Source organism: Branchiostoma lanceolatum, chromosome 8 (assembly GCF_035083965.1).
Source record: "Branchiostoma lanceolatum isolate klBraLanc5 chromosome 8, klBraLanc5.hap2, whole genome shotgun sequence".
Classification (NCBI taxonomy): Eukaryota; Metazoa; Chordata; class Leptocardii; order Amphioxiformes; family Branchiostomatidae; genus Branchiostoma; species Branchiostoma lanceolatum.
The window spans coordinates 2,560,220-2,573,824 of NC_089729.1; the positions used below are offsets into that span (position 1 = coordinate 2,560,220).

General features: G+C 41.4%; 1 protein-coding gene across 1 annotated transcript in view; it reads left to right on the top strand.

Moving 5' to 3' along the window:
• Positions 1-13,605, top strand: part of LOC136440447 (dynactin subunit 5) — a 34,119-nt gene that overhangs the window by 4,978 nt on the left and 15,536 nt on the right. Inside the window, exon 4 of the mRNA XM_066436494.1 lies at positions 12,296-12,407. Coding sequence (XP_066292591.1) covers positions 12,296-12,407 — 112 coding nt within the window. The remainder of the gene's footprint in view (positions 1-12,295; positions 12,408-13,605) is intronic.

Genomic DNA, 13,605 nt, shown 5'->3' on the forward strand with positions numbered 1-13,605 from the left:
ACGAAATCATTTTTTTTCTTCTGCAATCTTGTGGAATAGATGTAATATGGTCATTTTTCAGGATATCAAAGTCCGAAACCACAATGCAATGATATTTCCGAACAGTTGTAGCAGTTACATGCGGTCGCCGTCCTGTGTCACATGCAAATCTAGCCTGCCTGCATTTTCGTGCTCTCTTGCCATATAAGGCAACGGCTATACAAGGATTTGAGAACGTATTGCCATATAAGGTCTTATTGTGTGCGACACAGTGTTGAACCAAGCTTCCCTGGTTCCTTCCTTGAATGTCCCTTGCTTGAAGGTAAAAGCCAGGACAATGCGTTCCGGCGCGCATGCGCCGAAACGCAAAAAATCAGGATAATGTTCCATCACATCAAGGCTTCCTTGTCCTTTTGATGAAGAGATTTCAAAGGAAAAGCAGTCGCCATAAAGGTCATTTCATGTTCGTACAGCTGTAGGCTGTTACTGAATATCACTGTACAGAATTTCCCTCAGATCTCTCTTAGGCCACACCAATTTTTTGGTTAACGCCAATAACGGATTTTTAATTTAAGAAGAAAAAAAATCATGAAAACAGAAGGCCGGGGTGAAAACTTGCACCTGACCCTGTTCACTCCCTGAAACTGTGTGCACCAAAGTACAAACTTTCCTCTGAGATTCTGTTTTCATGTTGATTTCCCTATCTAGCATTTTTTTTTTTAATTCCGTTAACCAAGAAATTAAGATGGTGTGGCCTTATCTAACTTGTTGGTTCTCAGGTTCACAAGGATATTGCTGAGCTGAAACATTAAAAGCATAGTCTGAAGGGAAAGTCTACATCTGTACCTTGGTATGCACAGTTTCAATGAATATACTTTATATATAGTGAATTCAGTCGTATGTAAGTTTTCCTCCCAGCCATCTGTTTTCACATTGACCTGTAGATGGTACATTTTGTACATGTCTCCTCATGGTTGATCATTTCCACTTTAAAATGCCTGAGAAGTAAACAGATACATATTGCTGCGGCCTTCACATTATAACGTCTTCGTGTGAAGAGCTGAGGCATCAGGTGTGCGTTGTCGGCCTACTTACCAGTTTGAAAGCAAAGGCCACAACATGGGATTGCTTTCTGGATGAAAACCTTTCGAGACAAACAAGCCCCAAACCAAATCGAACGTACACCAGGGCTGGAAATCATCATCATCATCATCGTCGCCGCTTTCATCTGTCGACGATGCGGGCCACCACTGCTTTCCATGCACTTCTGTCCAGTGCCTGCCTTCTCACTCCTTCCCAAGTGAAGCCCATGGCCAGTTCCTCCAGGTCTCTCATGACAGTTTTCTCCCATGTAATCTGTTGACCCCCCCTCCTTCTTTTCCCCTGTGGTACCCAATTTAATGCCATCCGTGGGAGCCGTGTCCTTGGCATTCTTGCAACATGTCCAAGCCACCTTACTCGTGCTCTGCGCACCAAAGTAGACAAACGGCTGGAAATACTGGGTGCATGGGCACCTTTGTGCACCCAAAATTGTGCACCTTTGTACAGCCAAATAGTACAAAAGTACTATTTGTACACTTAGTTTAGTAATATACAGAATATTCTTGAAATGTTTAAGTATCAGAAAAAGCAATATAACTAATACGCTGGTGTGTTACGCCAAATGGCAGTTATACTGGCTATATAGATACAGATACAGATACAGAACCTTTTGTTGTACTTAATTGATGTAATACTGTACTTATAATATATGGAATTTTGGAGTTAGCTATAGAACTACAGATTGAAGTTCTTAAGTCAGGCAGTAATTTGTTTTGCTGACATTGAACTTTATTTTATGTGGTACACCCAACATTTTTTCTGTGCACCTAATGTTTTTGTTGGGTGCACCAGTGCACCTATTTCCCAAAATGAATTTCGAGCCCTGTACTGCACTTAGCCTTTTAATGTACCATCAGCTTACGTATCTGCAAGGAAAATCTCGTCTTCAAAAAAGTTCCTTGATCCATGAAGCTCTAAAGGATGCTGAAGTTGGCCTGATGCCAGCCGTACTTTCTCTCAGACTCTATTTAAAGTTGAGTGTGTTTTATGTAACTTGGTCTTTCGGGGAATAGACGATCTCTTAGCACTGATTTCCTGGTAGGATATGCACATGTTAGATAGTGATATTAGTGTGCAGATGTACAATATTGTACAATGTATTTTGAGAAACATGGGGTGCTGTCAAGTGCTACATGTAGGTGTATGCTTGCGTACCTTCAAGTTGCTTGATACTGTAAATCACTTTAATATAGCGGCAGGAAAATATAGTGGTTGGGGCCCCATTTCCCAACTTGGGGGAAAATGGAGTAGGTCACTTCACTTAATTTTAACGGTGGGAACAAATATTACTGTCTCAAATATTAGTGATCAAATATTTGCGATAACGACATTTTAGCGGTTGACCGGTGACTGTTGATTTAGCTGAAATTAAGTTACAGTTAACAAATCAAGAATTACAGTATGAACCTGATTTGTTTTTTGTTTTTTTTGTGTGATGATGACGTTAATAATGAAATGATAATATTACTTTTATTATTAGTTACATGTAATTTCAATTAGTCATTCAATGATTTTCATCTAAAAATGCACACTCATTTGAAGTTATTTCCTTCCTGTGATTTCCGTCATTTATTCTACATTCACTGATACCCCCAAATAACCCCATCAGGGGCAAAGTGGGGTTTGGGGTTGAAGTAGGCATTGTTATAAAGTCTTATTTAATTCACTCGATAGACCATTATACATTTATATATACCCAGGAAATCTTGGTTGGAGTGTGTTAGGAAGGACATTAAGGTGTGTGGCCTAACCAGTGTGAACCCCCTGGACAGAGTCGCCTGGAAGCGCAGTGTGAAGACTTAGCCGTCTGCTTTAAGTTCACGGTGAGACAGTCGCTGCAAAACCGCGAACATAAAACCACCGCGAAGATTTCTGCATTTACAGTAATGAATACTACTGAGCAGCTTCACTGAAGCTAAATACTTCCCACCTCTCAGTTCACATCAGCATGGTACTCCAGTCTGTTCATACCATTTACCATCAGGCCCAGGAAAAAAATATGTGGTGTTTCTGGTTACGGTCCTGAAAAAAATTGGGCCAGTAGGTAGGGATTCTCTTTCCTTTTTTTGGAAAAGTTTTAGAAAGTTTTAGGCAAATTATACATTTAGGAAATGTAAAGCACTGAAATGCATCATCAGGCACTGGTATTTCCAACATCGTATTGTAATTCTACGGATTACAAGCACGAGACAACACGTTATGATTATCAATAAACTGAAAGGAGCACAATGCATAATATTATTATGTTTACTACATATTCTTTTACATGTACTGTTCAAAGCCCTCATCTGTTTTCAATTTCATAACTCAGATGTCAAATTTTATGTCCCTTGCAGATTAAAAAAGGCTCGAGTTGGCAGGTTTTTACTAGGGCAGGTCGGGTAACTGTAAACACAACGTTTTATTTCATAAGCCTGAGCTGCAGTACAAACAGGCTAAGTGCCTTCACTCCCCCAGAGACCTGCCGCCTTAGGGTGGGAGGGGGGCGACCTCGTGTCAAACATGACCTTGGGTGATGCAGCTACTCACAAAAAGAGGGTGAGAGTCTTTCAGAAGGTCGAGACACCAGGCAGCCCCTTCGGGAACATCTACATTACGGAGTCACTCTGGATGACCTTTGAGACATTTGGAATGACCTTTTGGAAACTGTTTCAGACACGAATGAGAGAACATGTAGGATGTATGGCAATGATTTCTGACTTCTGGGTTTGGGCCTTCTGAAAGCCTCCCTGGCCTGACAGAATGAGTAGGGTGTTGGAACAGTCAGTTTTGATTCGCCTCAAGGATTTTTCTTCACCAGTTTATTTTGTCATCCATCCTTCCCTGTGAAACTGAAAGCTGCATCAGTTTTCCTTGTTTCTGTGACATTCGCCAATAAGTTTTCTTGTGTGTGTGTGTTTGTGTGTGTGTGTGTGTGTGTACTAGTATGTGTGTGTTTGTGTGTGTGTGTGTGTGTGTGTGTGTGTGTGTGTGTGTGTGTGTGTGTGTGTGTGTGTGTGTGTGTGTGTGTGTGTGTATAGGCAATAAGTCAAGAATGCTTGGATGGATTGTCTGTATATTTTCTACAATGTATGTAGCTGCCTTTGGCTTACTAGTACACAAACTAGTACATTCTGAATCATGAATCAAAGTTGAACTGTAAATTGCCAACATAATACTGTAAATGCAGAAATGTTCGCGGTGGTTTAATGTTCGCGTTTTTCGCGGCGACTGTTTCACCGCGAACTTAAAACCATCGCGAACATTTTTGTCCAACACTGTAGCAGTATATGACTATAGCGCTGCAGCAAACCTAAAACCACCGCGAACACTCCACTTTCGCCATAGCGCGAAATAAAAACCATGCAAACTTAAATGCATTTACAGTGATTGAATTTTCAACAAACCAGTGCATCTCACTTACATTACTCAGGGCATTCACCTTCAATAAGAAAAGCAACAAATAGTCTAGAGTCGTGCGGTAACAAAGACAGATCACCCAGCGGGAGACAGGAACGTCTCTCGGCAAGACAAACATGTTGTCAGGCAGAACTAACGAGTCCCACTTGGCATGGCCTGAGCCTGTTTATAGCTGCTGTCCGTGCAGAAACTGTTCCCTTGTGGAAAGCCAAGTCTCTTAAGAAATAACCTACTGCATCATCATCACCAGTGCGGAAGCTGTTCCCTGGTGGGACATCCAAGAAATTCCAAGTCACTCAAGAAATAACCTACTACTACATCATCACCAGTGCAGAAACTGTTCCCTGGTGGAAAGCCAAGTCACTCAAGAAACGGCCTGCTACATCATCATCACCAGTGCGGAAACTGTTCCCTGGTGGAACATCCAACAAAGTCCAAGTCGATCAAGAAACGACCTGCTTCAACAAATCACTGCGTTTCAGAGCATGCACCGAGGCGGGCCGTCATTGACTTCAACTGTTTTTGGTTTGATGCTGTCTGCTGAGTTCCCTCCTGACTGCAGCCCATCTCAAGAAGGTCACACTCAACAATCCTTTTCAAAGTCAAGGCTTTCCCCCCCCTTCTCCCTGTTGGGCATCAGTTTAGTTATAGAGCCACCTGGGAAGTCTTATAGCCTTGGCATTCGCACAACCTACTTCAAGTACATGTAGTCATCGGTCACTGATGATTTCTCCTACGGCTTCAAGGCTGCTTCATTTAAAGATGCTCCTTCAAGTGCCATCATGTTTGTGTTGGCCTGTTTGTGATCTGCAGTTTGTACATAATCTACAAATTCTAAACTGAACCCACAAGCTTTAAGAAAATTCAGAAACTCGTTGGACACAATCTGACTACATAAAGAAACAATCTACTTGAATCACTCATCAGTGATGACTTCTTTTACAGTGTCAAGGCTCCTCCATCTAAAATAGGGAGTTTAAGATACTCCTTGTGGTGGCATTCTTATTCTTTTTTGCCAGTTTATCATCTGAAGATTGCTCATCAAGCTTGTCATGTTTCTGACTAAGGGAGAAGACATGCTGCTTCAGTGAGCGTTAGTTCAGTGCCAAGAAGAAGTCCCTGTGGCCTTGCTGCTGAGCAAACTCGTTTAGAAAGAGTACAATACTGAACCCAGAGGAAAAGTTCAGACAACAACCAGGTCAGCTGATGTTTATAGAAGTCATAATGCAGCGTGCAAAACCGGTGTAATGGCCTATTGGGTAGATGTAGGTCATGAGTTCGATCCCCGACTGGGTCATACCAAAGACATTAAAAATGGTACATACTGCTTAAGCACTCAGCATTTGGGAAAGATTATGGAACTGAAACACACATCACTACCAGCGGACTAGCCCCCTGCTGTAGAGACTTAAAGAAAGTTGTGTGGCCTTGCTGCTGAGCAAACCAAAAAGTACAAAACTGAACCCTGGGGAAAAGTTCACACAGCACCCATGTCAGCTGATGTTTGTAGCAGTTGTCTGCATGCCCCCGGGAGACTTCCTATCAACCGTGATCAGATCTTACCTTCCGCCCCCCAAATCTTGATGAAACAGAAAATTACCCTTTTAGTAGGCCAAATTTGCTGTAAGAGTTGACAAGGGAGTAATTTCAGCTCGTTCCTTTGTAGGAAAATAGCCTTCATTAAAGGATGCCTGCTGCAATATTGGCGGGCGAGAAAAAATTACAACTCGTCCCGTTTCACTCCCAGGCTGCTTCTACTACGTGGTTTACAAACCCTCCAATTCGTCCTGGTACAATCATTAATTTGTGGTCCCTGTGCAATTGTTATAATTATTTGTGGATCAATGCTCATCAAATCTAATGGCATTGAGGGCTACTAAATTTGTTATTATCATTATCAAATCAAAGGTCCACAGCAAGTTGATCCTTTGCTGGTGATTATCATTATCTACATGTACTGGTTTCTGCATCTGTTGGCATGGTTCATAAACCCTCCAATTTGTCCCGGTACAATCGCTTAATATGTGGATCAATAATCATCAAGGTTAACGGCACTTAGGGAGGGAAACATTGCTACTATAAACAGTACATGTACATGTATGTCAGACTCATCAAATCAAGGGACGGCCGAAAGTTGATCCTTTGAAGAGCTATAATTCTGCTACTGATGGTGACAGAGAAGACAGAGGCTACAGTATTTAAAGGTTAATTGTAGAAATTCCCCTAGCTCTTTTTGACATGCACAATGAACAGCTTTATGTCACATCCTAAGGGCTGTGCCCCTTTCCAGTAGCATACATGCCACATGGGGGGGGGGTGTCCCTGTGGTGTAGTGGTCTGCGCTTCTGTCTCTCACCACATCTGGTTCAAATTACTTGGACCAGAAGGACTGGGTGGGGTGCAAGCCCCAGGTAGGACACCTCTGGACAAGAGGCGCATTGAGTCATACCAAAGACTTTATAAAAATGGTACATACTTCTGAAACAGTATGGAAGTTAAACACACTTCACTGCCAGTGGACTAGCCCCCTGCTACAGTGATTGCACCACAGTGTGGCCCAGGGCTATGAAACGGAGATGGGCACCGCCTTATACATCAATAATGGTGTGGGAGGATTTTAACTAACTAACATGCCACTTGAGCGACACAGCCGGTATCCAAACTCACAGCTTCTTAGTCCAGAGGCAGGGTCGCTGACCGCTTGAAATCTAGGTCGAGCTCCAAAAGTGCACTCCAGTGCCCAGCAGTCTAACCTAGAAACCAACATTTCAATCAGGCCTATCTGCTGTGTTTATCTTTAAAGGGCTCCTGTTGGAAATCCACCCATAAAACCTTCAAAGACCTTTAGAGACCTTCAGACATCTATGGGCTACTGTGGCCCAATGTCTGGAACAGTCTACCACCAGATGCAGGCACGGCCCGAGCGCTGACTTCCTTCAAGTCCTGACCTCTGACAGTAACAGAGACTTACAGTAACAGAGATGACCCAAACAAACGGACAGTACTGTTCTCTGTGAGGAGTGATAAAGGAATGGGTGTAGGAATTGCAGTAAAATATATGTCGATTGCTGAAATTGTTCTTCAGTGGCCAGCAGTCTGACCTGCAAACCGATTGCTCAATCAGGTCTATCTGCTGTGATCGCCTTTGAAGGGCTCCTGTTGGAAAAAAAAAACCCATAAAAGTGGAACAACTGCTCCCACAGTGGCCATCATTTCTAGACTGTTGTGTTTTCTACTTTTAAGTTGTCAATACTTTGTTCTGTAAGGGGGTAAATTAGGCTGTTACCACGGTCAATATAGACTGATGGAGGCCATATGTATAAGGGGTAATAAGATAGATATAGGTCAATCAATGACTGCAAAACTACAGCTCTGTCAGACATCAAGAGACTAAGGGTCGTTTTACTTACAGTTCATAGGGATCGATTTTAGCCATATGCTAGCCATAGATGCACATCAGGTAATTTCTGACTTATTCTATCATGTCCAGCACTCTCTTAGGGATTGAAAAAAGTTATGTTCCCTGCTTTAGAAATTACCTGCAGGCAAGACAAATTTTACCTGCGCTATTGATTTTTAATGTTTATCTTCCTCTGCTACTACCTCTCCAAAGAAAAAAGGTCAATGACCTAGACCAGATGACTGTCACCGTGGTTACTGGTAAAGTAGCAGGCACCCTGTGGTGTTCATTTACATTATGTAGCAAGACTTCTTTGTAGCCCTGCTCTTGATTACCGAGAATTATGTCTAAAATTGTGACAAACTTAGGCAACTTTGTTGCCGCAAGCCTTTATTTTTCAGCTTTACTTCTATCTATTTGTACTTTGATACATCTGAATCCAACACAAACACATTTCCTGCGTCCCATTCACTGTAACGGTGTCTGTCCCTGGTGCTGAAACCTCAGGTGTGATAACAGCTTGCTAAACATGGAAAGTGCACTTTTAGAGCACTGACTAATGCCTGAGAACATAATGCCTTGCTGATATATTCTATATATATAGGAAGGACATGTAACTGAAAGGAAGTCTTATTCTCACCAGTGAAATTTGCACAGCATGCTTCTGTAACTTTCTTTATCAACCCTTTGTAATAGCCTTCGGCTAGTTGGGTAGCCCAGGCAAAAAATAAATCAAATAAACGCTGAAAAAATGACACATACATATTTACGTTAGCCGCAAGCTTCAATCTGAACATGAATCCTTAAAGTAAGCTTATTGTCATCAGTTTTGGTGCCAGAATTCTACAGTGTGCACCTTTAAGCCAGTCTTGCTGCCGGGTCACCCGTGAAACACCTGTTGGCATTTCTAATGAATGCTAAACGAGGCTGACGTTTTCGTGTTACTGGAGAGAGGCGACGCTCCCTTAACCAGCTCGACACAAGTTTTTATCTGAGCTAAAGAGCGCGGACTGACCTCTGCCCTTTCCTGTCACGTACAGTTCTGCTGGCCGCAGATAAAGTCTGAGAATGTGTTCTCAGGCATGCGGAAAGGTCAGAGGTGCACCTTTGTAGGGTAGGAAAACAGACTGTCTAATCTCCAAGTCATGGCTGAACAACCTGTGTGTGTTCCCATGGTCATGGAGCAAGCACTGTAATTCTTAATTTGTTAATGGTAACTTAATTCTAGCTATTTTGAGGTCACTAGTTTACCGCTAAAATTTCATCATCGCAAATATTTGATCCCTAACATTTGTGACAATGATGTTTTTTTCCCGCCGTTAAAATTAAATGCTCACTCTTTCCCAAACTGCTAAAATTACCAACCACTGTTATTGAATGGATTTACAGTACTTCAAAAGGATGACAACTCCTTGCTGTAACTGTGTGGGAGAATGTTTGTCATTTCAGGGCAATTTTGTTGTGAAGGATCGGAATGCGCAGCATTTCTCATAAGCATTTGAAAAATTCAAAAGAGAGGTCAACTTTGAAGTCATTTCCAGGTCTTTAAGGGCCGTACAAGTGTAGAGTTTGTGGATATGGCAGGAAAGAGTTGCACTTACTGACTGTTAGGCAGGGATGCCCACTCCTACTGCTGGAGTCAAAATAGAAACCATATGGTGAAAATGGTTCGTTGGGCGTTTTTAATTTTAGTACCTTCTATTCAATTAGGATTCAGCTTTCTTGATGGTGATGTCAATAGCTTCTTGGTTATTTCGCTATGCAAAGGGACTATGTACTTCTACGTTGGAGCTAAAGAGTGGCAATTTTTACTGTAAATGATGTAATCTCTTTGGGGTCTATGGTAAAACTATGGTTATACGTAGTTTTGTTGCTTAGTAGAAATTAAAGTATTCTACATTTGGGTAGAATGGAGTATTTCCAGGCTGGTTAGGCCACACCAATTTAATTTCTTGGCGAACTGATTTTTATTTTTAACTTTAGCACACAAAAAAATCATGAAAACAGAAGGCTGGGGTGAAAACTTGCACCTGACCAGGCATGTTCACTCCCTGAAACTGTGTGCACCAAAGTAAAGACTTTCCTCTGAGATTCTGTTTTCATGTTGATTTTGGAATTTAGCATTTTTTCCAAAAATCCGTTAACCAAGAAATTAAATCGGTGTGGCCTTATCATGACCAATTCATTTCCTTTGTTCTTCGACATTTCAAAGTAATTTTTTTTAGAAAGAGGGTAAAGATGAATATAATGGATTGAGAGGAAAACCTAAATCCAACTAGTCAACTACTCTATAAAACTGTGTATACCAAGGTACAGACTTTCCTCTCTAGCTCTGTTAACATGTTGATCTTGTTTAGCGTCAATAGTTTTGAACTGAAAACCAACAAATTGAATTGGTGTGGCCTGAAGAAGCAACCAATCTATACTCTGAAGCATTTTAAGCACTTCAGAAATTTAACCAACCTGCTTTCAGCTTCCCGGGAATAGAGGTTCCTGCACTTAAAGAAAGCTGTTCATCTTCCCAACTCAAGTAGCTTTGGAATCACTTAAGAACGTCCCTGAAGACATGTCTGGAGAAAATTCAGCTGCTTCTTAACTCCAGCGTGTCCTTGGAATGACCCTCAAATTACCTTAAAGTTCAGTGCAAGAAAGATGTTTCGCTTAAAGGGCTTCTTTAAATATGCTTAGCTGCGTTTAGAGTGCTCTCGATTTCAACAATAAGAAGTTTTCCATTTTCTCAACTGAAAAGTGTCTATATATAGATCTTAAATGAGCTTCAAAATGACTTAGCCCTTGTCCTGCTGGCATTTTTTACACAATGTATTTCATTAAATTTGATTTTTGCCTTTTTCTGGCAATGTGGCATAGTTACTTCCGCATTCAGTGCATTTCGTTGCCGTGTGAAATGCACATTTCAACGGCTTTTCGTGGTGGTTTTAAGATAATGGTAAAGAGTTCAAAGCGAGAACCGCGAACATAAAACCACCACAAACATTTCTACAATTACTGTACTTGCTACCTGACTTACAACATGCCTTGCTTTCACCAAGAGTAAGTGCGTTGTGCTCTCTGCCTCCGTGAACAAACTTCTAAACAATTGACCTGAGTAATTTGAACTGTGAGTAAATGTCAGCAGAGAAAATGTAGGGTTCTGTACCAAAAGAAATTGATTTATCAACCCGATGAAACTATTTACGGAGAGTGCAGTGTTATAAGTGGAAGAGAAATGTGTCCTATCTCAGTGTGCCGCCTTGGAATGTGCCAAATGGAGGAGTTAAACTGTGGATAAATGTTGATTGCTCTTGATTCTCCTCTGGGGCATGAGTTTGGCAGCGTCCATCTTGCAGGAAGGATGAAATGGGGCTGTGGTAATAGTCTCATGTCTAGTTAAAGCTTCCTCCTGTCTGTAACTGTTCCTTTTAGCTTGTCTTCGCATTACTCAAGCTGGCAAGGTGACAACTTAGGGGTAATAAGTATAGTCAATACATGCAAACGCGAACTTAAAAGCACAGCAAATGCGCCATTTTTTTCCTGCCGGTGGAGAATTGGGATGGTATTTTGTCTATTTTCTAATAATGGTTTTATTGGTCAGAAATTACCCGCAATGGCAGCCTTTCTAGCCTGAATTGATGCAGGGTATTACAGGTTTCACACACTAACACAACATATACATAATTTTCTTATCCACACTTGCATTTTGTGGAACTGTCCCAAGGGTCTGGGCGGCTGCCATTCGGCGCCACCAGGTGACCTTAATATGACTTTCCCCAACCGAAGTCAGGTACCCATTTACACCTTGGTTGACTGAGGAAAGTCGTGTAAAGTGCCTTTCCCAAGATCGGTGACATGACAGGATTCGAACTCAGGACCTCTTGGTTCTGAGTCGAACGCTCTGCCGTTGCGCCACACAACCCCACTGGTACAAAATGTAGGTGTGGAGGACCTGATGGTTAGGGTTGACTTTGGGCCTCCTAGTGGTTCATTTTTTTGTGTCTGTGGTCCTGGATGTTCTTACATGTACATGTGTTTTATATCCAGTGATTCACCAACCTGATGAAACTATTCACAGAATATACAATCAAGTACATGTATATAAAGACAATTCAAACTCTACAGCTGCAGTTAGTTACTGGATAAAATTCGGAGATTTGCTTCTGGACATTTTCAAGTGTCACTAGAATGAACTTCTCTGAAGTTCTCAAGGAGAGTAGTGGATGTCAATCGAAACATCCTGAAGTTAATCTTCGAATTGTCTGACGACAAACTTGATTTTGGGCCTCCTAGAGGCCGACCTTGGTATTGCCGCAGAACTCTTTGTATCTTCCTGGTCTTGTTTTATATCCAGTGGTTTACTAACCTGATGAAACTCTTCACGGAACATACAATCACGTAGTTCTTCTCTGTATGATGTTGCAGAGTTGCGTTCTTCCCTCTGCACATCGGGGACCACGTGTTCATCGAGGAGGACTGCGTCGTGAATGCAGCCCAGATCGGCTCCTACGTACACATCGGCAGGAACAGCGTCATAGTAAGTCTTTCAAAATCGTAACAGAACATGTAGAACGTAGTGCTATTCGTTTTCTTTGTTTTGTTTTCTTTGTGTTCTTAGTATATTATAGGAAGTTTTCTAAAATCATAACACAACGTGTTCTATTTTTTCTTTTTAGGTTTACCTTCTCGAAGGGAAACATATTGTTTTTGCTAACTGTTTCTTCCTCTTCCTCCTCTTTTTCTTCTTTCAAACAAATAAGGTGAATGACCTGGACTAGACGGCTGTTACCATGGCAACTGATAATGTGGCAAACACCTTGTAGTGTACGATTACATAATGTTGCAAAGTAACAGGACATAGCTGGAGGGGCTGGTCACCATAAATATGAATGTGTTTGAGTAAGAATAAACAGAGCAGTAGTTTGTCACACGAGGCCATGTGGAGGTAAACATTATGTATTTGCTTGCAAATGTTACCCTTCCATTATTTTTGATTTGCTTTCTTTGTGTTTCTTATTTGCTGGAGGTGTGGCTCTCTTCAAACGTGTGTCCTGTACATGTAGCTTAACATCCCCAAGGAAATATTTGAACTCATTCCAGTAGTATATACTGTATATGAAAATCACAACATGTTCCAGTACCTTATAGATAATTGTTTAATCCTTAGCAAATGTGCACAATTTGTAAGGAAGTGCATTGACCTGATTGTGCATCGAGAAAGAAAACGTTTTGAAGTCTATTATTTATTCCTGATTTGCCTGTTTGAGTCTGCAGGTGTGGGAAACGGGTAAGTGGTTGCCTCCGGCCAACCCTAACAATGCCACAACCTGACATATAAAAATGCCAAATCAAATTACTGCAAGAAGAAGAACTGAAATCATTCAATTTTTCTCCAAGAAAAGGATTTTTTTAAAGATTGTCCGTTTGTAATGATGTAATTTTCTGGGAAAATTTCTGGCTGTGTTGAAGCTGTGTTTAAGGTATTTTCTAGAAAAAAATATTCAGGAATGGTGGTCAAAGCCTTAGGGATTTTACGGGGGAGATTTTGACTGTTATTATCATGTAATTTTCCAGAAAAATGTCCTGCTGTGTTCAAGTCATTTTCTAGAAAGAATGTCCAGGTGGTTGAAGGGATTTTACGGTGAGAATTCAGCTGTTTGGAGTGAATTTACTGAGAAAAATATCTGGGTGTGCTACATGTATAGGAACTTTCCAGGAAGAAAGTCCAGCTGTGT